We start from the raw sequence: 21,494 nt of genomic DNA, 5'->3' as shown, positions 1-21,494 counted from the left end.
GTCCACCTTTAATGTCGGTCAATCTCAACCTTAACCATCTGATTCGTCGCCTTGGCCATAGAAGAGGACATGGAGAAGGAAGAAGAAGAACTGGTCACATGGAGCACTTGGAAGAAGAGCCATGAGAAGAAAAGAAAAACCATAATAGAGAAGAAGAATAGAGAATGAAGAGACAAAGAGGGTGAAAGAGAAAGAGAGCATGTGCAAATGATGGTGAAAACTTGCATGCCTCAATGTGTGGCATAACCTGGATCCGAGATGGAATCATGTTGCATATTGTGAACGATGTTGTGGGTCAGCAGAGAATGTGAACGACACTGCGAGTTGGAAAGGGAAGCGTGAACAGTTGCAAATCAGAGCAGAAGCGTGAATAAAGCTTGAGAATAAAGAGGGTTTATGAGCGGTGGGAGATCTTGCGTAGATGGTGAGAAAGGAGAGATGAAAGATTTAAGAAGAAAAAGAGTTTCACAAATGTGAAGAAGTTAGAAATGAAGTTTACACATTAAACATAAATCGACACTAAAGATCTGCTATTTTTTCCACCATACTTGACATTAAACATATGTGCCTTTTTTTTTAAATCGACATCAAAAGTCTAAATTGTTGTAGTGATTCAAAATCTGTATAGCTTAAAAAAGAAAAATATTAAAGACAAATCAAAATGCATGATTTTCTAAATAAGGAAAAAAGATAATATGTAGAATCAATATTCTAAGAGACATCTTATAGGACATTTCTTGAAACAAACAACAAAACAACTTATTAGAACAAAACCCCAAACAATTATAGACAATTCCAATTCTCAATAGAGATCTTGCTCTTGCCTCGCTACATACTCTTGTTATTCTTACTCTCGTCCTCGCTTCTTAGGGTTTAAGTTTTCTCGCTCCTCTATCTCTCTATTTTCTCTTGCTCCTCGTTCTTGCTCTTGCTAATTTTATTAAAAGGGAGCGAATAGTAAGGTAGCTAGAGTAAAGAATAAGGATCGAAAGTGAAGATGTATAGTCGTGAAAATATCGAGAATGAGAAATGAGAGTCAAGAGTAAGATTAAAAGTGAGGATATATAGTAGCAAGAGCAAGGAACGAGTATAACGGAAGCAAAATTCTAACACGCTTGCATAATAAGGTAGTTTCGGTAGTTTTTACTGATGACGACACACACAAAAGGTGAAAAAAAACTTACATATTAAAAAGTGAATTAGATTCCATTTTGGCCCCAAAACTTAGCATCAACCGTTCAATTATCTCCTTGCAGGTAGCTTTTTGAATAAATACGTTTGAAACTATAATTTAAAATTTATTTATGATTAATATGTGTAAGAACCCAAATGAAAGCAACATTATAAATATGTGTAAGAACCCAAATGAAAGCAAGAAATACTTGTGTTTTAAACCAAAATCTAAAATATTATTATTATTATTTCTTTTATTGCAAAGGATCAATGTAAAATTATACCAAAGACAAATAAATAAAATAAAAAAACTAAAATTATCACATAAAGATATTTTGGAATATGAAAGAAAATAAAAAGAAAAAGAAATACAAAGATGTCAATTTCTTCGTCTCTCTCCTCTTCGTCTCTCTCCCATCTTGGCTGCGACTCTGCGTCAACGTGTGTGTTCCTACGCTACGCTAAAGCCAAGCCTAAGAAAGTCGCAACTTTCTTGTTGAAAAAGAAACCAGAGGCTCAAATTTGTAAAACCCATTTCCCAATTTCCATTTTACATTCCCCCTTTTCCTCACTCTGTTTCATTAGCTTCTCTTCTTCCCACAAAACCCACAAAAAACCTTCTTCCCACTAATTCTACCCATTGATAAGATTATTCCAAATCTGGACTGCTTTCAGCTTTCGAATCTTTGTTTTTGATTCTGAAAATGCATCTCTACAATGCTTGGCTTCCACCCCCTGTTGCTCTAGATACCACCAAAGAGAAGGAATCTTTCGCTCTGGTTATCAATTCTCTCAAGGATTCTTATCGCCCTGATGATCTTGATTCTGTTTATTCCACGCTCAAATGGGTCTCTGTTATTGACCTGTCAGTATTTCTCCTTTTTCTTGATTCTGATTCGGCTGTTGCTTTTAATGGGTTCCTTAATTTCCGCTTTTTGTTGTTTTTTTTTTTTTTCAGTTACTGTTACTTGGGATTGTTCTGTCTGTCTACTTCTTTAAGTTTGTATGCCTTTTTTTCTCTCTTTTTCTCTTTTTTTTGGGGGGATTGGCTTCTTGAATAGTAGGAGGATTTATCGTTTAATCAAGGTTTAATGTCTTTAACCATGATTAAACTCAGTTGTCTGAATTGGCTTTATGCTTTTGCCTAAAAGAACCCCTTTCCCTTTGCTTATGCTAGTCCTACTACTTCATTGAACTCTGTATCGTGGAGTTGGAAACTGAGGATTAATATGCCTCCGGAAATCTAGGAATTCTATTTATTTACTAAACATGGTGTGTCTGGAACTGGATTCTATTCTTACCGATGATAAATTGATCTTTCTTTTATTTTAAAATTTAATTTATTTTTAAAAATCTCTTTCATACAAAGATCTTTATGTTCTTGGATATCTGGACCACTGTTACATAACAATATCAGACGGTTTGAAGATGTCCATGTTCTGATGAAAGTAATGGGTTCAGGAAAAAGGCTTTTTGAAAAAGGTGCTCTAATTAGCTTGAGTTGGAGAACTTGACTTGATGAATCTGCATCTCATTTCTGCTTCAATTCCCTTCGGCTGCTAATACTATAAAAAAATGTCGAGTTAATGTGATTAATCCTTTGATAAATTTGACTTAAGATGAATAGGAGAGACTAGCAAAGGCTGTCTATGATGTTATTGATTGTTTGGATTTTATTCGCTATGTTGCTCCACTTAGAGTGGTCTTGCTTTAGTATTTTGTAGCTACTCTCCATCTCTTATTTGTAAGAAAGTATAACGGCAATTATCATTGGCCTTAGGTAAAAGCAGGATGTTTTATCTTCACATCCCCATTTTCCCAGCTTATTAGGATGCTTCCAATCATTTGTTCCAATTTTGATGATTTTCCTGAATGTAACTACTTAGATGCTTATTATTATCATGTAGTTTTATCAAAGCCAAAAGCGAAGTATCACTGGAAGATGTAGCTGCTGTTGTAGATATTGGGTTAGAGTTGTTTCACATGTCACAAGGCAAGCTGTATGCTCAGGTGCTCATTCTTACGTTTGAAAGGTTATATAATCCTTGTTGCTATTTCTCTTTCCCCTTCCTGAAAGAAGATTCTATTTATTTTTATAGGTCAGATGGGGGAATATCCTAGTCAGAATACTAAACAAGTATTCGAAGAGGCTTTCCTTGAAAGTTCAGTGGCGACCTCTGTACAACACTCTGGTTCATACACATTTTACTAGGTCAGTCATCCTAGCAAGAAACGGTGATGGTTATTAGAGCATGCAATATGTTCAATTGTCTTGCGAATGTTTTTTCTTGTTATATTAAACTCTTCATGTTGTTGATGTCTAGTCAAAACTCATGCTTTACCCTTGAGTTGTTAGATTCAGGGTGATGGCTTTCAATATTTCTTGGTCTTAGATTTCATAAGGATATTGACGTGCTCTTTGGTATTAAATTCACTCATTTCTAATTTGGTATGTGCGATTACATCATTACTTTCAGATAGATCATTTTAGGGGCTAAAGTTCCGACCCTGGTCTATGAACTGTATAATATCCTTGATTGCTTGTATTTGTGGGTTAATTTGCTTGGTAATCTGTTTTGATAGCTTTGCTTTTTTTTTTTTTCCTTCTTTCTTATTAGGAACACTGGTCCTGAAGGTTGGAGGTTAAAGCAGCGTCATTTTGAAGCAATAACCTCTCTTGTTAGGTCTTGCCGGAGATTCTTCCCAGCTGGTTCTGCTGCTGATATATGGGCAGAGTTTAGGTGGTGATATGCACTATTCCTTTATTACCTACTAGTCAATAAATAAGTTCAGTCTATTTCCAATTTTTCTTTGCTTTCTTATTTTTGTTTTGCTCACATTTTACGCATGTATTCTTAAAATATATGAAGTACCACGGAGTGACATGGTGGTGAAAGAGATGAGTTGAAAATCTAAATGCTTGAGGTGGTGAGATTGAGTTGGTAGCTACTCTCTAAATATTAATTATTTAGTTTTGGTTAACTCTAGAAGTTGTAGTATTGGACAATAGTTGAGGCATGTAAAATTTCACTTGGGAACCCTCAGTTACAAAAAACTTTTTGTATATTCTTGGTCATGCAAATAAGAAAATGTCCCCAAACTTTTTACATGACTGCAAAAAAAATTGTGTTCTCATTTCTATCTGTTGCATTTATTTGTAAATTTGGTTATTATCGATCTTAAAAGGTCATCTAGGAACCAGTCACCCATATCTCTCTTCAAGTTAAACTCATATTAACGGTCAATTGATCTTTAACCTCACACCTCCACATATTATCACTATTGTATATTTGTTATCTTATAATTAAAATATTGATCCCTCGTCTTCACAACTGTCCTTGTACACTTTATTTTCTTTATACAATGGCTTTGTTTCCTATCCCCACCCCTCTAAATGAGGAAAAAGAATCAGTGCAACTAATGGATGGAATTTGCAGATTTATGCTGGAAAATCCGTGGCATAATTCATCCTTTGAAGGTTCTGGTTTTGTCAGACTGTTTCTTCCTACCAATTTAGACAACCAAGACTTTTTTTCACAGTAAGGAGTACTCCTATGCGAAAATTTCATTTGAAGTAGTTTTGTAGCTCAATTATCAGATCTTAACTTCCTGCCATTGTATGGTAGCAATTGGATTGAAGAGTGTATGAAGTACTGGGACTCAATTCCAAATTGCCAATTTTGGAACAGTCAGTGGGCTGCCATTATAGCTCGTGTTGTCAAGAATTACAGTTTCATAGACTGGGAGTGTTTCTTGCCCACACTTTTCACTAGGTTCTTGAACATGTTTGAGGTGAGTATGTGGACTTTGCAAGTTAAATTTAATTATGTTAGGTATTGGTTAGAAGTACCAGGTTGATTGCTATGCGGTAGTTGAGGACTTGAGCTACATAAACTGCAATTTAAGGATCATCTTAAATGAGTGATGGTTAGATTCAGTTTAGAAGTACCATTCGGTGGTTTCTGTTTGTTAGTTACTCAGTTGTAGTTGATCATGTTATAGACCTTTTCTCGTGGTTCATTTTTGTTACAAAAAATTATTGTCTGTCTACCTTTGTGGAAATTTAAAAGTTTTAGGGCTTACTTGAGTTGCAATTGAAACATTAAAAATTGGAAACATTAAGGCAAGGAAATTCCTTTTGAAATTTCTAGAAGTTCAGGACATGTTTGGTTTGACTTTCACTGTCTCTCAAAAATAAATTGATGAAGTTTTAATAAATATTCTTCAGTTATTTCAAGTGAAATCATATTTTCATTAGACTAATTTATTATATAATTTTGATGGTTAAAGTTATATTCTTATTATACATCATCTTTTTGTTATATATCAATAGTGAAGAAAGAAAAAGGTGATATGCCGAAAACAGACCATTTATGAAATTAATATCATCTTTTTGTCGTTTCTAAATTTTCATCTTTCTTATTTGTTTTTCTATATATAATACTGTATCTTGAAAAAAACCTTTAGGTTTATTGGTGTCGAATCAAATGGGCATTGCTTTTATCTAATTAAATAAATAATTATTTAGTTAATTATTTTCATTATCCTGAATAAAGGAAATTAATTGAAACTCAACTGCCAAACAGACACTCATCCTTCATGTGAGAAAATTGTAGGTTCCAGTGGCAAACGGTAGTGGATCATACCCATTCTCCGTGGATGTTCCTCGAAACACCAGGTTCTTGTTTTCCAATAAGATGGGCACCCCATCTAAAGCCATTGCAAAATCAATCGTAAGTTGATTTTATGAAGCCTCTATGTTATGATATTCAGGGGAGATACTATATAAATGTGCATTAATGTTTAAATTGCAGGTATATCTACTAAAGCCTGGTAGTTCAGCACAGCTTCACCTTGAGAAATTGGTCAACCTTCTCGAACAGTTAGTTCATTGTCATTTTAACGCTTGCTATTCTTAGGTCTATCAAAACTTATCTTTCTATTTTTTTTTTAAATTAAATCTCTCGCAAAAAATTATGTAACAGATACTATCATCCTTCTAATGGTGGGCGTTGGACTTATGTGTTGGAGCGATTTTTGCTTCATTTGGTTATTACCTTCCGGAAACGGCTTCAGGCAGAGCAGTGAGAATTTCCAGCATTTGGTTAGCAAAACATATTGTTACCCGTTATGGCTTTCTAATAAAATACTGTTATTCCAGGAAAGCAGATGAGAATAATCAGAACAAGCTGTATTTAGGACCGTCAGAAAGAAAATCTTTTGTCAATACAATCCTAAAGTTAATTGATCGTGGTCAGTATAGCAAAAATGAACATCTTTCTGAAACAGTTGCAGCTGCAACCTCTATTTTATCTTATGTAGAGCCTTCTTTGGTTCTTCCCTTTGTGGCCTCTCGATTTCATATGGCCTTGGAGACGGTTAGTCATATTGCCTCTTCTTAAAAAAAGCTTAGATCCCTAAATATAGAATATGTTATGTAGGTGGGCTGTGTAGTTTTGACTAGTGATTGACACCAAGCCAAGTACGTTGGCTTCCTTATAGAGGGTCTGACTAAAATCTATCTTATAAAACTGATGGAATTGATCACGTAGTCTTTTTTATCGGGTGAGGTTAGTTCTTTTATGCATGAGCATGACAACTAAAAGAAGGAAAGGCGTAGATTAGAAAAAGGGAATTGAAGGTGTCTATGAAAAGGGGAACTTAGAGTAAGATGGTATTGAAGTAAAAAAGGACAGAGACTAATGGTTGCTGTCTGAGAGAGAGAGAGAGAGAGAGAGAGAAAGATGAAAACTAATAATTAAAAAATTATAATATTTAATGAGGAGAGAGTGTATATATATATATATATTTGGGTTAGAAGTGTACGCGTGCAGAAGCTTCAAAGTGGAACTGTGGAAAGAGAGGAAGGAAGAGGAAATGGTGGGAAAAATGAATATAACAATTGAGAAGCTTGATATATATACACATATTTTAAAGATGGAAACTTGAAATTCATCTAAACAAACATGTTGGGTCCAGTTTGGGTGGTGTCTGCAGGCTTTATTTTAACCTTTACCTATCTTTTCGTCATTTGAGGGTTTCCCGTGCAAAATAAATTCCGTTTGGTCTTTTATTTGGTTGCAAGTGTTTTAGTTGCATGTGATTAGTTTACTTGTTCTATTTGTTTGTCCAGATGACTGCTACCCACCAGTTGAAAACTGCTGTTATGTCAGTAGCATTTGTTGGGCGTCCATTATTTCTGACTTCTTTGTCAGCTTCAACTGTAAAGTCAACTGATCTTGTTGCCGATGATGAGTTCGTTAATCTTCTCATGGTTTCACTATCCAACGCCTTACTTGGTATGGATGCCAATGATCCTCCTAAAACTCTGGCCACCATGCAATTAATTGGTTCTCTATTCTCCAATGTGAGTATACAAGTAACAACATAAATTCATTTTTGTCTGTTTTCTCCTTAATTTTGCCTCTGATGATCAAAACTTAAATTCGCAGTTAGCTTCTTTGAATGATAACTTAGATGAGCTGTCTATTATTCCAATGATCCGATTTTCCGAATGGTTGGATGAGTTCTTATGTCGCCTATTCTCCTTACTTCTGCACCTGGAACCTAGCAGTGTTCTGTAAGTGATGGCACTGAGTTTTATCTTTTTGGCCAAATTATTTTTTAAATCCATTTTCAGTTGCTAAATCATTATTTAGGCATTACTGATTGCTTTGACAGGAATGAGGGTCTACATTCGTCATCAGCTTCAGGAACTTTTCTGGTTGATGATGGACCTTACTACTACTGTATGCTTGAAATCTTGCTTGGAAGGCTTTCAAAGCCATTATTTGCTCAGGTTTCATAGACTTCATGACTGCTTCAACTTTGCTTTTCCAGCAACTTAACAAGTTTCTTTCCGTCTTGCTTAGATATAGTCTTGCTGCTCTTATACTTCCTTTGGCAAAGGGTTTATCCCTTCTTTGCCCCTTCTTTTTTGTAATTCCCTACCATCTACAAAATGAAGGAATTGAATGTTCCTCATAAATTTGTTTCTCCACAAGGTATAATTTTATTTTCTTTTATCACTTGCAGGCTTTAAACAAAATTGCCAAATTTGTCAAGACAAATATTCTTCCTGGTGCAGTTGCAGAGGTTGGACTTCTTTGTTGTGCATGTGTTCATTCTGACCCAGAAGAGGCAGTTGCTCAACTTGTTGCGCCAGTTTTGTCATCTGCTATGTCCTCTATGAAAGCAATGCCTAGTACAGGATTTGGAGCGGAAGGAAAATCCAAGGTTCTTTTAACTTCACACACTTCGTGCCAATAATTTGATAACATGTGAAGAATTGCGACAATTTTCTTTTCAGGGAAAACCAGCACTTTCTCCAGCTCTTGAAACTGCAATTGACTATCACTTGAAGATGTTATCTGTAGCCGTCAGTTATGCAGGCCCTGCACTACTTCCTTATAAAGACCAATTCAAGGAAACTATTGCTTGTGGTTTTGATTCTCCATCATGGAAGGTCAATGTCTGCTTGAGTTATCTTGATAATTGACAATCACCTCAAATGATATTTTGAACACCTCGATGAATAAGTCTGTTTAGTCAATTTTGAAAAATTTTCTTGTGGTTGTATAACAGGTGAATGGGGCTGCTGATCATCTTCTTAGGTCTCTCTTCGGGAGTTTGATTCTCTATTATCCTATTGACCAGTACATGTATGTTCATCTCTTTTCAATAGCATTCTAGTTGATCTCCTGACATCCTTCTCTTTCCTCTTTTTCCCAATTCATTGGAGTTTGAAATTTCTGGTAAAGGTGCACTGTACGCCATCCGGATGCTTCAGCATTAGAGGAATGGATCAGTACAAAAGATTATTCAAATGACGAGTCACCATTAGTTATCCCCAAGTGGCACATTCCTAATGACAAAGAAATTCAGTTTGCAAATGAATTATTGGATCTTCATTTTCAATCAGCTTTGGATGATCTGTTAAAATTTTGTGACAGCAAAATCCATGCTGATCCAGGTGCTCTACATTCTTGTTCCTCGCAAGCAGTGCTTGCACAAACCTAGGTAGATTTTATCAGGAAGGATATGAGTATTTCTAGGAGTTCGCTGTTTTTTTTGTTTTTGTTTTTGTTTAACAAGAAACAAGGAGTTTACTAATTTCAGAGATCTTTATTATAGTTATTCTTTAAATTATCTGAATGTATGTGCTTTTTATTATGATCAGGAGTAGCTTATTACATTCATGTGTTTATCGATGTCTTTTGCCTCAAGATTATGGTTATGCAAGAAGCGAAGTAGTAACACTATACTGGTTGCTACTTGATCATGCAGGAGATGAGAAAGATCACTTGAAAGTGATTCTATTGCGCATTGATTCTTCATTGCAAGGTGTTTTGTCTTGCTTGCCTGATTTCATTCCATCCTTGAAGAATGGGAAGGTTGGAAGTCCAGTTCATTCTTTCTTCATAGCTGGGGCATCAGGTCCAAGTGTTGGCTCCACTAAATTAAGGGAAAAAGCTGCCGAAATTATACATGCAGCCTGCAGGTACAACATGAATCTTATTTTTGTTTCCAATTTGTCATGGTCTAATATGTTGATTGCCACTTTCATCGTGTGGTGAGCAGGTATTTGCTGGAAAAAAAAGCTGATGACAGTGTTTTATTGATACTCATTATCCGCATAATGGATGCTTTAGGAAATTATGGTAAAGTATATGTTTGTTTAAGTTTTTTTTTATCGTCTTGGCTACATTTTTGTGTTTTTGTCCTTGGCCCAACTTTGGTTCACATCCCTTCGTAAAACAACTAATGATTTTTCTTTCATATAGGTAGTCTGGAGTATGATGAATGGTCCAACCATAGGCATGCTTGGAAGTTGGAATCTGCAGCTATTATTGAGCCTCCTACAAATTTTATCATGTCCACTTTCTCTAAAGGCAAGAAAAGGTAGCATTTTCCTTTTCTTTTTCTTTTTATTTTTTTCCCCTGAAAATTTCACTAGGTGATATTATTGTGGTTAAGTATTATATTGGTGTTTAACTTGAGTCTCTCTCAATCCTAAGTATTATTGTTTAAATTTTTTATCAGGCCAAGGTGGGCACTTATTGACAAAGCATACATGCACAGTACGTGGAGATCATCACAATCATCCTACCATTTATACCGAGTTTCTGGAAATTTCTGTCCATCAGAGCATGTGATTCTTTTGGTGGATGATCTTTTAGATCTCTCCTTGCACAGTTATGAAACTGTTCGTGTGTAAGTCTTCTAAGACACTACCCTGTAGCTAGACACGAAACTGTTCGTGTGTTAGTCATAGCAACCATCTATTTAATATTAATGCAATCATTTAATCTTGTTCTGTACATTATAAAGAAGTGAGCCTTTTGATCTCAAACCTCCCAATTCCTACAAGGTTTACTTTGAAGGCGCATCAAAACCGACAAAATTGAAATAACCGAAAAACCAAACAGAACTAGACGGATGCGTCTTGTGCTTTCATAATTCTTCTGTGGAGTTTACTATCATGAGGATAAGAGACTGCTGCTTCTGAAGGGACTGAGATCAGTAAGCTATAACATACAACAATCCTATTCAAGGTGTTAATTCTTCTGTAGAGGACCTACCAAACCAGAAAAAACCTAACTTTCTTGGAATTTTTACCTTCCACAACGAGGCAAAGACTGAATCACTCGAGGGAGAAGGATTAATCAAACAAAGGAAAAGGATTTACATGAGAACCCTTCGGTTAAACTAGGGTTCCAAATATGAACATCTCCTCCCCCCGAGATACTACAGAATTCCTAAAGCTATGAAGAAGCTTGAAAATATCAAATGTTTCCTCATCAAGCAAAGCACGTAAAACGTTTCCTCATCAAGCAAAGCACGTTGGAATCATGATGCTACGTCAATTGAATTAAAGTTTTCCTTTAGGATGCTAGCAATTGTTGATTATTACTTAAATAGAGTGGTTGAGTGCTAAATAGCCCAATAGGTATTTGGTTGTGTTGCTTTACCGTGCCTATTAGTTTTGTCTGCATACATCATTATTGCCATAGTCTTCCATTCATCAAGTATTTCATCGGGTCAGCTGTACAAACTACAAAGTCATTGACAGTACTTTTCTAGTTGTTTTAAGCCCTTACTACTTTCTAGTAACACGGTTTTGCTAGATTTTCCAGTTAAAGTTTTGGGCTTAAGTACAATATTACATCCCTACGTGATCCTAATACTTTGGGGGTACTTATGTTCTTGCAAGATTCTTTTTCTATGATGGTATGTGGGAATGGGCAAGTACCTTTGGTACTGATTTTCCAATTTGCAAGTGAATAGGGTGGCTCTTTCAAGAGGCTCCCAAATTGAGGATGATATGAACTTTAGGAGTTAGTTCCTTTTTTGGTATATTTAATCATTGGCAGAGTATTGGGAGCCTCTTGGATCTTTCCCAGGGATATACTTCCAATAATTGAATGATAATACTAGTCAATTTCAATTACTTTTCAATAGTGCAAAAAGTCTACTGTTAAGATTTTCTGCTCATTTCAGTTGTGTAGAGTTCCCTGGTAGTTGGCAACTTTTTATTACTTTTCTGCTTATCAATATGATTATCTTATTTTTTCCATTAGTATAATGTTAGTTAGTGACAGTGACAGTTCTATACATTGATGTCAACTCTGCATATTTTTGGTTTGTCAATTTTATATATGATTTCTAATTTGATATTATAAGTGTTTTAGCAGTTATACTAATGGCAACTGTTTGGCTTGCTGCTCAGACTTGCTGGAAAGTCTCTTATGAAGTTGCTAAAGAGATGGCCATCTATGATTTCGAAGTGTGTTCTCTCTCTTTCTGAGAATTTAAAGACCGCCAAGTCACCTGAATACGCTGTACTAGGTTCCTGTGCGATTCTTGCCACCCCAACAGTTCTGAAGCATATGACAGTGGTAACTATCATAACAGAGGTCTTTAAACAGATTATATTAGTAATGAAATGTTCATGATATATTTTGCTTTTTCTATACCAGGATTCAAAGTCCTTTTCTTCATTTATTTTTGGAATCCTTTCAAGGTAACTTCTTTTTCCTGCCTTGAATCCATATCTTTTAAATATCTGCCATGTTCACTTATTCTCCTTTTTGCGTGAAGCTCCCATCATGAATCGCTGAAGGCCCAGAAAGCAATCAATGAGGTAAAGCAACTTCCAAAATAATTTGATGGAAATTGTGATTTTATTCTATTTCTTAAATAAGATGTACCTCATCAAGGAAGAACCTTCAGTAATATCTTATGTGACTTTCTGCAGCTATTTGTCAAATTTAACATTCACTTTTCTGGAGTATCCAAGAACATTTTCTTAACATCCGAGAAACAAATGGGTGAAATGGATTTTGCTGATTTGGTTTCACAGCTTAGTTCAATGAGTTTTGATTCTACCAGCTTACACTGGCGGTAAACTTCCTATTTTGCTTTACTTATTGCAGTGAAATGTTAATGGTCTGTACGATCAGTCGAGCTCTCTACCCGACTTTGAGGGACAAATTCACACAATGATGTAACCCATTGCAGTACTGACTTTGACTTATGGGATTTTTAAATCGAGTTAAATGTTTCTTTCCTTCTTTGTAGGTACAATTTGATGGCTAACAGAGTTTTGCTTTTATTGGCGATGGCATCTCGGAATAATCCAAGCTCATCAAAGATCCTCAGTGAAACAGCCGGTTTGATAATTCATTTGTGTGATGACATTATGTATTAAATCAATTTATTTTCTTTCCTATTTCTTGAATTCCTATGCCAACGCTTTTCCAGGTCACTTCTTGATGAATTTGAAAAGTCATCTCCCCCAAACTAGAATACTTGCAATCTCAGCTTTGAATACCTTACTGAAAGAATCACCTTACAAAGTTTCTGGTCAGGAGGAACATGTCTCGCCTGTGGAAATGCAATTAGATTCGAAGTCATCCCTTGAAGGAGCTTTGACACAAATTTTTCAGGAAGAGGGATTTTTCAGCGAGACTTTTAATAGTCTCTCTCATGTCCACATAACTGATGCTGATGCTGCAGCCTCTGGTGGAAACCATAGAAACTCTTCTTTCCAGAGTCAAGCTGACAAATCAATCACCCGTTTTTATTTTGACTTCTCATCTTCATGGCCCCGCACTCCTAGTTGGATATCATTGACCGGAAGTGATACTTTTTACTCAAATTTTGCTCGGATTTTCAAACGGTTGATACAGGAATGTGGGATCACTGTACTATTATCACTAAAAAGTACGTTGGAAGAATTTGCCAATTCAAGCGAAAGGTCTAAGCAGTGTGTTGCTGCTGAAGCATTGGCTGGCATATTGCACTCTGATGTTGATGGCCTTTTAGATGCCTGGGAAAGCTGGATTATGGTCCAATTGCAGAATATTATTCTGGCACAGTCTGTAGAATCTATACCAGAGTGGGCAGCTTGCATTCGTTATGCAGTCACTGGAAAAGGGAAATATGGAACAAGAATTCCTTTCTTAAGACAACAGATTCTGGAGTGTTTGGCTAGACCTTTGCCTGCAGCAGCAACTACCACTATTGTAGCCAAGCGCTATGCTTTTCTATCAGCTTCACTTATAGAATTATCCCCTTCAAAAATGCCATCGGCCGAGATACAACTACATATTAGACTTCTTGAGGAGCTACTTGGAAATATGTGTCATTCTTCTTCCCAAGTAAGCATGTCTCTCTTCTATGTATTATATTTCTAGTCAGTTTCATTCTGCTTGCATGTCATCGAAAACCTAAATTGACGATGAAGGAATAGGCAGAGCTAGAAATTTTGATGTGCAGGCAAAATATTAATTTATATATAATATATAAACTTTCCATCCTAAAAATTTTGGGGCAAATTTGGTAGAAAATTTTCTTCTTGACATAAAATTTTCAAATCTTAATCTAAGAAGGGGGAATTTCCCTCTCCTTTGCTCTGCTGCCACTATCCTGAAGCATAAAATCGTATGAATGTCGTCAATGACATCAGTTCTAATCATAGTAGTTTCCATATAAGGCATTGATATTCCATGAATTTCTCTTTGCCACTATTCTGAAATATAAACTCAAATGTCTTTAATGACATCAGGTCTAATCTTGGTAGTCATCCATCTAGCACATTATTATTTCATGAATTTCTTACATGAAGTATTATATGGTCAGGAGGTTATTCTGTGTAGTTAATTGAGAGAGAGGGTTCTCTCTCTTGTTTTTTTAATGAATATAATGACTTTCATTGAGAATAAAATGAAATAGGGTTCTAAACCCAGACGTCTTGAAGAATTATTTGGGCTTTATGCTCAAATATCCAAACAAGCATGTCTACCTAGATCATCTTAAATTCCTAATCTATTATTTCTTTTTTTCTTCCTTTTTTGTTAAATCACAAATTTGGTTCTTATAGTTGGAGAAGTTGGAATTTAGTTCTTGTAGTTTTAAAAGTTAGAATTTCATCCTCATGGTTTGGTAAAACTTATAAGTTAGTCTCTACGGTAAGGGTTTTGTCAAATCATAAGGACTAAATTCTAACTTTCTCCAAACCATTGGGACCAAATTTGTAATTTAACCTTTTTCTTTTATTAATATTTTAACCTTTTTTTTTTTTTTTTTTTTTCTGGTTCTGAGATTAGAAAATGCCGAGTAATTATATATCTTGTATTTGAGAATACTTTTGAAAACAAGTAATTTTCATAGTATAATGGAAAACTGCATCACATGAAGCATTGTATCGTTATTTTTTGGAAGACGTGCTCAATCCACCTAGCCCTTTAAAATCGTCAATTGAGAGATTAAAGAAAATGTTGATAACATATGAATGTAAGTGCATCGTCATAGCAGATTTTGGAACTTGGAACTTGGTACTTTTTTACTATGTTTACCTCAATGTTGTGTTGGTGCATAAATTTTGGTTATCGATATCACAATTTCAAGCATAGGGTTACAGGTTTTGTTGACATGTTCAATAATTTTTTTTTTCTCTATTTCACTTTTTAAGACATCAAATTCTGTATTGATTGTACTTATCTTCATTTTAATTGTGCTCTATAGAGCACAAGAAATTTGTTATTGGACGAGTTAAGTTGGATACATGGAAACAAGTTTCCAATTGGAATATCAATTTGCTATCTTATTTTTGCCAAATCGAAAGAAGAAAGAAAAAAGGAAGCCAACTATCATTAATCTTGGTGTTATTTTCTTGAACAGGTAAGGGAAGCAATAGGTGTGACTCTTTCTGTTGTTTGCTCAAACATTAGGCTTCATGCATCTCATCCTCGTGATCATTCACATGAAGATGCTGATGTTGAACTTAAAGAGGAAAGATGGGTTAAGCTTTTAATTGAACGTGCAACTCAAGCAGTAAAGAATATTCACAACTCAAGCCATTCCATTAACTTGGACGCATCAAAAGTTCAAAATGGACACTCAAATGTTGATTCAGAAGATAATGTCAAATGGATGGAAACGGTAAATATCATAACTATCTGTTTTGAACTTTCAGGAGTCTATCATTTTAATTTATTATGCTGAACTCTCTTCCACTTCTGCAGCTATTCCATTTTCTCATATCATCAATGAAGTCTGGAAGATCTTCTCATTTGTTAGATGTTATTGTGGGTCTTCTATATCCTGTAATTTCCTTGCAGGTATGCAAAAACCAACTTCTCTATTGCACATACTTGATTGATTTAATTGCAAGTTGCAAAATTTTAATCCAGTGAATGGATCATTTAGAGAACTTTGATGGACTTCTTACCACTTTTCCTGCATCTTTTAGTATAATAACAAAATTAGCAGTGTAAATCTTTTGAATAAAGGGACTCATGCATTTTGCTTATTGTGTCTTTTTGCTAACTTGGTTTATTATGGCATGGCTAAAAAAGGTATAATCTGCATATATGTTACTTATAATCGCTATTGTTTCCCCCCCCTTCCCCTCTTTGGTTATGAAGGAGACATCGAATAAAGATTTGTCAGCATTGGCAAAGGCAGCTTTTGGATTGCTTAAATGGAGGGTCTTCTGGGAACCCCATCTGCAGAAGGTTATATCTGTAATTCTCTCTTCAGCTGGTGATTCTAACTGGAGAACAAGATCTGCTACCTTGACATATCTTCGATCATTCATGTACAGGTAGACTGTTAATTGGCTGCCCACTAACTTTACTTCCAAGCAATGCATCTGTTCTTTGAATTAGTTCTACTTCGAAATAAGACCACGAATTCATTAGGTTCCTGTTTTGTGTTGACATTCTCTTCACCTCTTAGATTTGTTCGATAAACACAAGATATTGGCAATATCACGTGGCGTCAGTTGAATTACTTTTAGTGTTCTTTTCTTTTTCCTTACCTTCTTTCGGTAATAAATACAGGCACACGTACATTCTCACAAGTCCAGAGAAGCAACAAATTTGGAGAACTGTTGAAAAGCTTCTTATTGACAACCAAGTGGAGGTAAGTTCCTGATTCCCTATTTATTAACAAGAAGTATGCAGGTGTCTCATTGCACTACGCTTTGCCGATAGATGATTTTGCTACTTTGACCCCCTTGGCCGGTGACCAGTGACGGGATTTGTATCTTCTTTTGATATGATTCCCAATATTTGATTCAGGTAAGAGAGCATGCTGCGACAGTTCTAGCAGGTCTTATGAAGGGTGGGGACGAAGATCTAGCTAGAGATTTCCGTGAGCGAGCATGCACGGAAGCAAATAATCTCCAAGGAAAGAGAAGAAAAAGGTTAATTTTAATTCCCTTATATATGTCATCTAATCTACCATCTAAAAGAATGTTATTGATTACTTCTTTTTGGCCATGTTTTTAACCTTTTCTGAATAGGATTGAGAAATGTGACTCATTGTCTTATTCTTGTCGCGTCCTTAACTGCATTAGGAATGTGGTTACAAGTTTGTGCTCCTAGCCTTTCATAATAATTCGTTTAACATATATATATATATATTAATTTTTTTTTTTGGGAGAAATGTGGAGTGAAATGAGAATTAATACATTATTCTCGCTGTCAAAGCTTTCACTAGGATGAATGGAAGATACCTAGTGTGAGCATCCAAGTTTTTATGTTTGACATTTTAGTATAGCATTAATGTTAGACCTAAAAATAGGTGTTCTTGCACTGATATATTGCGTCTGTTTTGCATTTATTGTACAGACTATCATTTCAAAGAATTTTATGTTGTCAATTTCAGAAATTTAAGTTCGGGTCAGTCTCTAGCTACGGTTCACGGTGCAGTACTTGCTTTGGCAGCTTCTGTCTTGTCAGCTCCTTATGATATGCCAAGGTATACATTTATTCTTGTCAGATTGTTTTGTAATATATTTTGGGACAGCCAAGCATGATAACCAATATAGTGAGCATTTCCCTTTTATAGTTATCCTCATCAATTCAACTCCTATCCATTCTAAATTTGTTAGCTTATTCCAAGTTAGCATAGTATATGATTATTCAACTTAGCTTATCACATCCACTAGACGGCTGAACAGCTTAAGTTTAGGTTTCCCTCCTGGGAAGTTCAATTTATATCTTCTCTGGGACTAATATGGGGAGTTTTGATAGTTGAGCCATCTGAACTATTTAGACATAAATTCATACCATTTCCTGTATCTAATACTCTTTCAGTTGGCTGCCGGAGTGTATCACGCTGCTTGCTCGGTTCAGCATGGAGCCTTCACCTGTGAAAGTTACTGTAACAAAAGCCATTGCCGAGTTTCGAAGGACTCATGCCGATACTTGGAACATTCAGAAAGATTCATTTAGTGAAGAGCAACTGGAGGTGGGTTTAGTTTGGTGTCGTATATTTTGATATTCTAGATCGATCGACTATCGAACTTTCTCTGAACTGTTATTCTTTTGTTTTGCAGATTCTGGCCGATACATCCTCTTCATCATCATACTTTGCTTGAACAAATAGTGTAAAATTTGGAGGAAAAGATATAGTTAAAGAATGTAGTCACAGTTGATATTCTTGTATAAACATTATTGATCATATTCTGTAAGTCCATAGTATTGAGCTGCCACTGTTCAAAATTGCATTGCATTGCATTGTATGAGGCTCATAGAATTTAGCGAGGAAATGAAGTGCCATTATCCCTACTGCCTTCATCTAAATTAAAGGTTTTTCTTTGGTATATTCAATAATTTATATGGTCTAAAATGAACGTTAGCCACATCTTTCTATTATTAGTTATTGGTTGAACACAAATTTTGAAGTCAGAGTGAGTTTAACTCGTGATAATTCATATGCATTTCCTCCTCTAAGATCAAAGTTTGAATATCATCTCTGCAATTGTTGTATTATAAAAAGAACACAATTGTTGTACTATTAAAAGAACACAAATTTTAAAATAAGAAAATCAGTTATGGATGAAGTGTACTAATCTTGTCAAGCTTACAAAAAGAACCAGCCTAAAAATATAAAAAAAATTGGACGCCCTAGAAATTGGGGTTAAAGTGGCCGTCAACATGTATGAGAACTATTACGAGTTAAGTTCATGTTCAAAGTATTATCATAATCAAGTAGTAACGAGTTGTGTTCATTGTTTTCTTTCTTTCCTTTTTCCTAAAGATGTTTGATGGAAGGAATTGAATATCCAAAGAGAATAAAAATGGGGGAAAAAAGTCATTCTTTTCCATTTCATGTTTACTAACTTTATCAACTTGATCATCAATAATAGAACTAAAAACTTCCATTCAGTGTACCACTTCTGTTCTCTCATTTTAGTGGGTTCTAATAATATTATTTCTTTTTTAATGGATTCAACATTTGAACATTACAATGCTCTTAACTTTGATTCCCACACAAAATAATTTTAGATAGTATAAAATTGTTGAAGCTTTACTCTTATTCCAAAAATTTCCATTGATTTTCATTCCAACATTGAACTAACCTTAAGAATCTTGCAAGTAGTTGACCTAATTAGTTTGTTTATGTATTAAAACCAGTCATTTCCTTATAGCATAAAAAATGCTTTAGTGTTTATTATACTTAGAGCATGATTTGTCATGGAGCTATCACATCTAAATAAAGGAAAGCCACAAAGAAGTGTTAACAAGTTTCTAAATTATATTTGAACATGTGCGGAGGAGTAGCCAACAAAGGAAAAATTGTACGGATGACCAATTTGACAAGGCGTAAATGAAATATAATCCACCTTTTTAAAACATCACTTTTATAACCTTTTAGTTGCATCATCAAGGTGAAATTACGAAATGGAACATATTGTATACATGTGTTGTTGCTCGGTCTTACAAGATTCGCTACTCCCTTTTTGCTTGTGCTTCTCAATTTTTTTTAAAAATAATTTTCCTTTTCACTTTTGCGACTCATTAATGTAAGTTATACAAACACAAACACAAACCCAAAATGGAAAAACTGACAATGAGAGGACAATGACTCACAAACCTTTAAAATCAATTTAGTCCTATAAGCTATGTTTTTAGGGTATGTTTAAGCAACTCAACTTACAAAACAATTTTCACATACCTAGAACTCTTTACCCAATTTTCTTTGTTGTTTAATGATCTACTTTATAGTCCAACCAATTATCGAACCTTTTTTTTTTCAATCAGGTATGAACAAAAACATTCATGTAGCATTAAAATGTAAAGATCCGAAAAGCATAACTTTTATGGTTAAATTGATTTGAAAGGTTTGTGAGTAATTTTCCTTGACATGCTCCAGGAGGGATCTATCCATAATACCCTTCGTTTTATCTTTTTACTATCATTGCCAATTCGGTGTAATACATCAATGTATAATCTTCACTACATCATTGTCATGAATATTTTCGAACTTTAGGCTCTTACATTTTCCTCAAAGATTATCTAAATACAAGTCCTCACAAAGAGAATTTAGGAATAGGGATGGTTAGAGAAATAAGGAAATATGCTCTGCAGTGTGATTATTCCATTAGAGAGGTGTTGAATATATACACACTTTGGTAAGGATCACTAACGATAAAGCCTAATAGATGACAGACACGTATACAAAGGACAAAACAGAAAATCAAAGAATGAAAGAATTTATACGATATCGTATTGTACAAGGTGAAAAATAAATCACACGACATCGTTTTGGTCCTCTGTTCTAACATCCCCCCTCAAACGAGAGGGTGCTGGAAGCACATTGAGTTTGTGTATGAGCTGGGAGAAGCATGATTCAGATAGAGGCTTCATTAGGCCATCTGCAAGTTAATCCAAGGAGGGAACATAGTAAACGTCAATGGTTTTTGCAAGCACCTTGTCACGAACATAATGGATATCAAGTTCCACATGCTTGCTGCTGGATGGAAAAATAGAATTGACTACTAAGGATAAGGCACTAAGGTTATCACACCATATTATGGGTGTGGAAGGGGGACAAAGCTACAATTCACCAAGAAGACATTGAACCCAAGACATGTCAGCAACAGTTTGGGCAAGGGATCGATATTCTGATTCAGTACTTGATCGGGCAACCACAATGTATTTCTTTGATGACCATGAGATAAGAGAATTCCTAAGGAATAAGCAATGAACTGCGATGGACTTACGATTGTCAACATTACACACTCAATCCGCATCAGTGTAGACAACGAGATTGAGGTAGAAACAACCCATAATGTTATGTGCCTTTGAGGTAGCAAAGAGCACGCTTCACAGCTTGCTAGTGCATGAGAGTAGGTTGTTGAAGAAACTGACTAAGCTTGTTAACAATATAAGAGATATCAGGGCACGTATGAGTGAGGTATTGGAGAGCCCCAAGAACATTTCTGTATAAGATGGGATTATTCATGGGAAGTCCATCATGAATGAGAAATTTTTTGCCAATGGCAGTAGAAGAATCATGGCTTGAGATTACTCATCCCTATTTGGATGGGCAGGTCAGATATGTAGTTGGACTGCAAAAGAGACATACTGATAGGAGATCTTAGGACTTCCACACCAAGGTAGTAACTGAGGGACCCAAGTTTTTAAGAGAAAAAACATTATGCAGCCGCTGTACAAATTTTTTAATGAAAGTTTGAGTCCTTGTGATCAGTGTGTCCACATAAATTAAAAGAAGGATAGTCGTGGTAGGACTTGTTGGGTTATTTCACCTTTAGTGAAAGCTCAATAAAGTCCTAAGGCCTTGTAGGTTTTGTTTTAAAACGATTCAGCAATCGTAGGTCAACATGTGTATGCACGCAAATCAATAATGTTCTTTAGCCATTTGGGGATCAATCCATGGTCCGATCGAGCTGAAATTTTGACAGCATGTGTCTGACTATAGGTAGCTCCAAACAAAATCTCAACCATCTAGATTGAAGACCCTCATGTCAAGAACACGCTGTCAAAATTTCATCTTGATCGGAC

General features: G+C 35.3%; 1 protein-coding gene across 1 annotated transcript; it reads left to right on the top strand.

Moving 5' to 3' along the window:
* The first annotated feature begins 1,576 nt into the window (after positions 1-1,576).
* LOC120089916 (proteasome activator subunit 4) lies at positions 1,577-18,324 on the top strand. The gene is made up of 35 exons (XM_039047359.1): positions 1,577-2,038; positions 3,081-3,183; positions 3,273-3,385; positions 3,792-3,914; positions 4,611-4,712; positions 4,800-4,965; positions 5,790-5,906; positions 5,988-6,055; positions 6,159-6,257; positions 6,335-6,551; positions 7,307-7,540; positions 7,626-7,753; positions 7,855-7,972; positions 8,209-8,409; positions 8,483-8,638; positions 8,758-8,834; positions 8,934-9,145; positions 9,460-9,673; positions 9,754-9,833; positions 9,957-10,074; positions 10,216-10,386; positions 11,903-12,071; positions 12,153-12,196; positions 12,274-12,316; positions 12,431-12,576; positions 12,754-12,845; positions 12,937-13,835; positions 15,358-15,618; positions 15,702-15,797; positions 16,104-16,282; positions 16,521-16,602; positions 16,761-16,885; positions 17,350-17,442; positions 17,781-17,934; positions 18,023-18,324. Exons 1-35 carry the CDS (start codon positions 1,878-1,880, stop codon positions 18,062-18,064), a joined length of 5,403 nt encoding a protein of 1,800 aa, XP_038903287.1. The 5' UTR covers positions 1,577-1,877; the 3' UTR covers positions 18,065-18,324.
* Positions 18,325-21,494: the final 3,170 nt, after the last annotated feature.

This window comes from Benincasa hispida, chromosome 11, assembly GCF_009727055.1.
Source record: "Benincasa hispida cultivar B227 chromosome 11, ASM972705v1, whole genome shotgun sequence".
Classification (NCBI taxonomy): domain Eukaryota; kingdom Viridiplantae; phylum Streptophyta; class Magnoliopsida; order Cucurbitales; family Cucurbitaceae; genus Benincasa; species Benincasa hispida.
The sequence above is the reverse complement of the archived record's forward strand: the minus strand, read 5'-3'. Positions and strand labels throughout refer to the sequence as shown.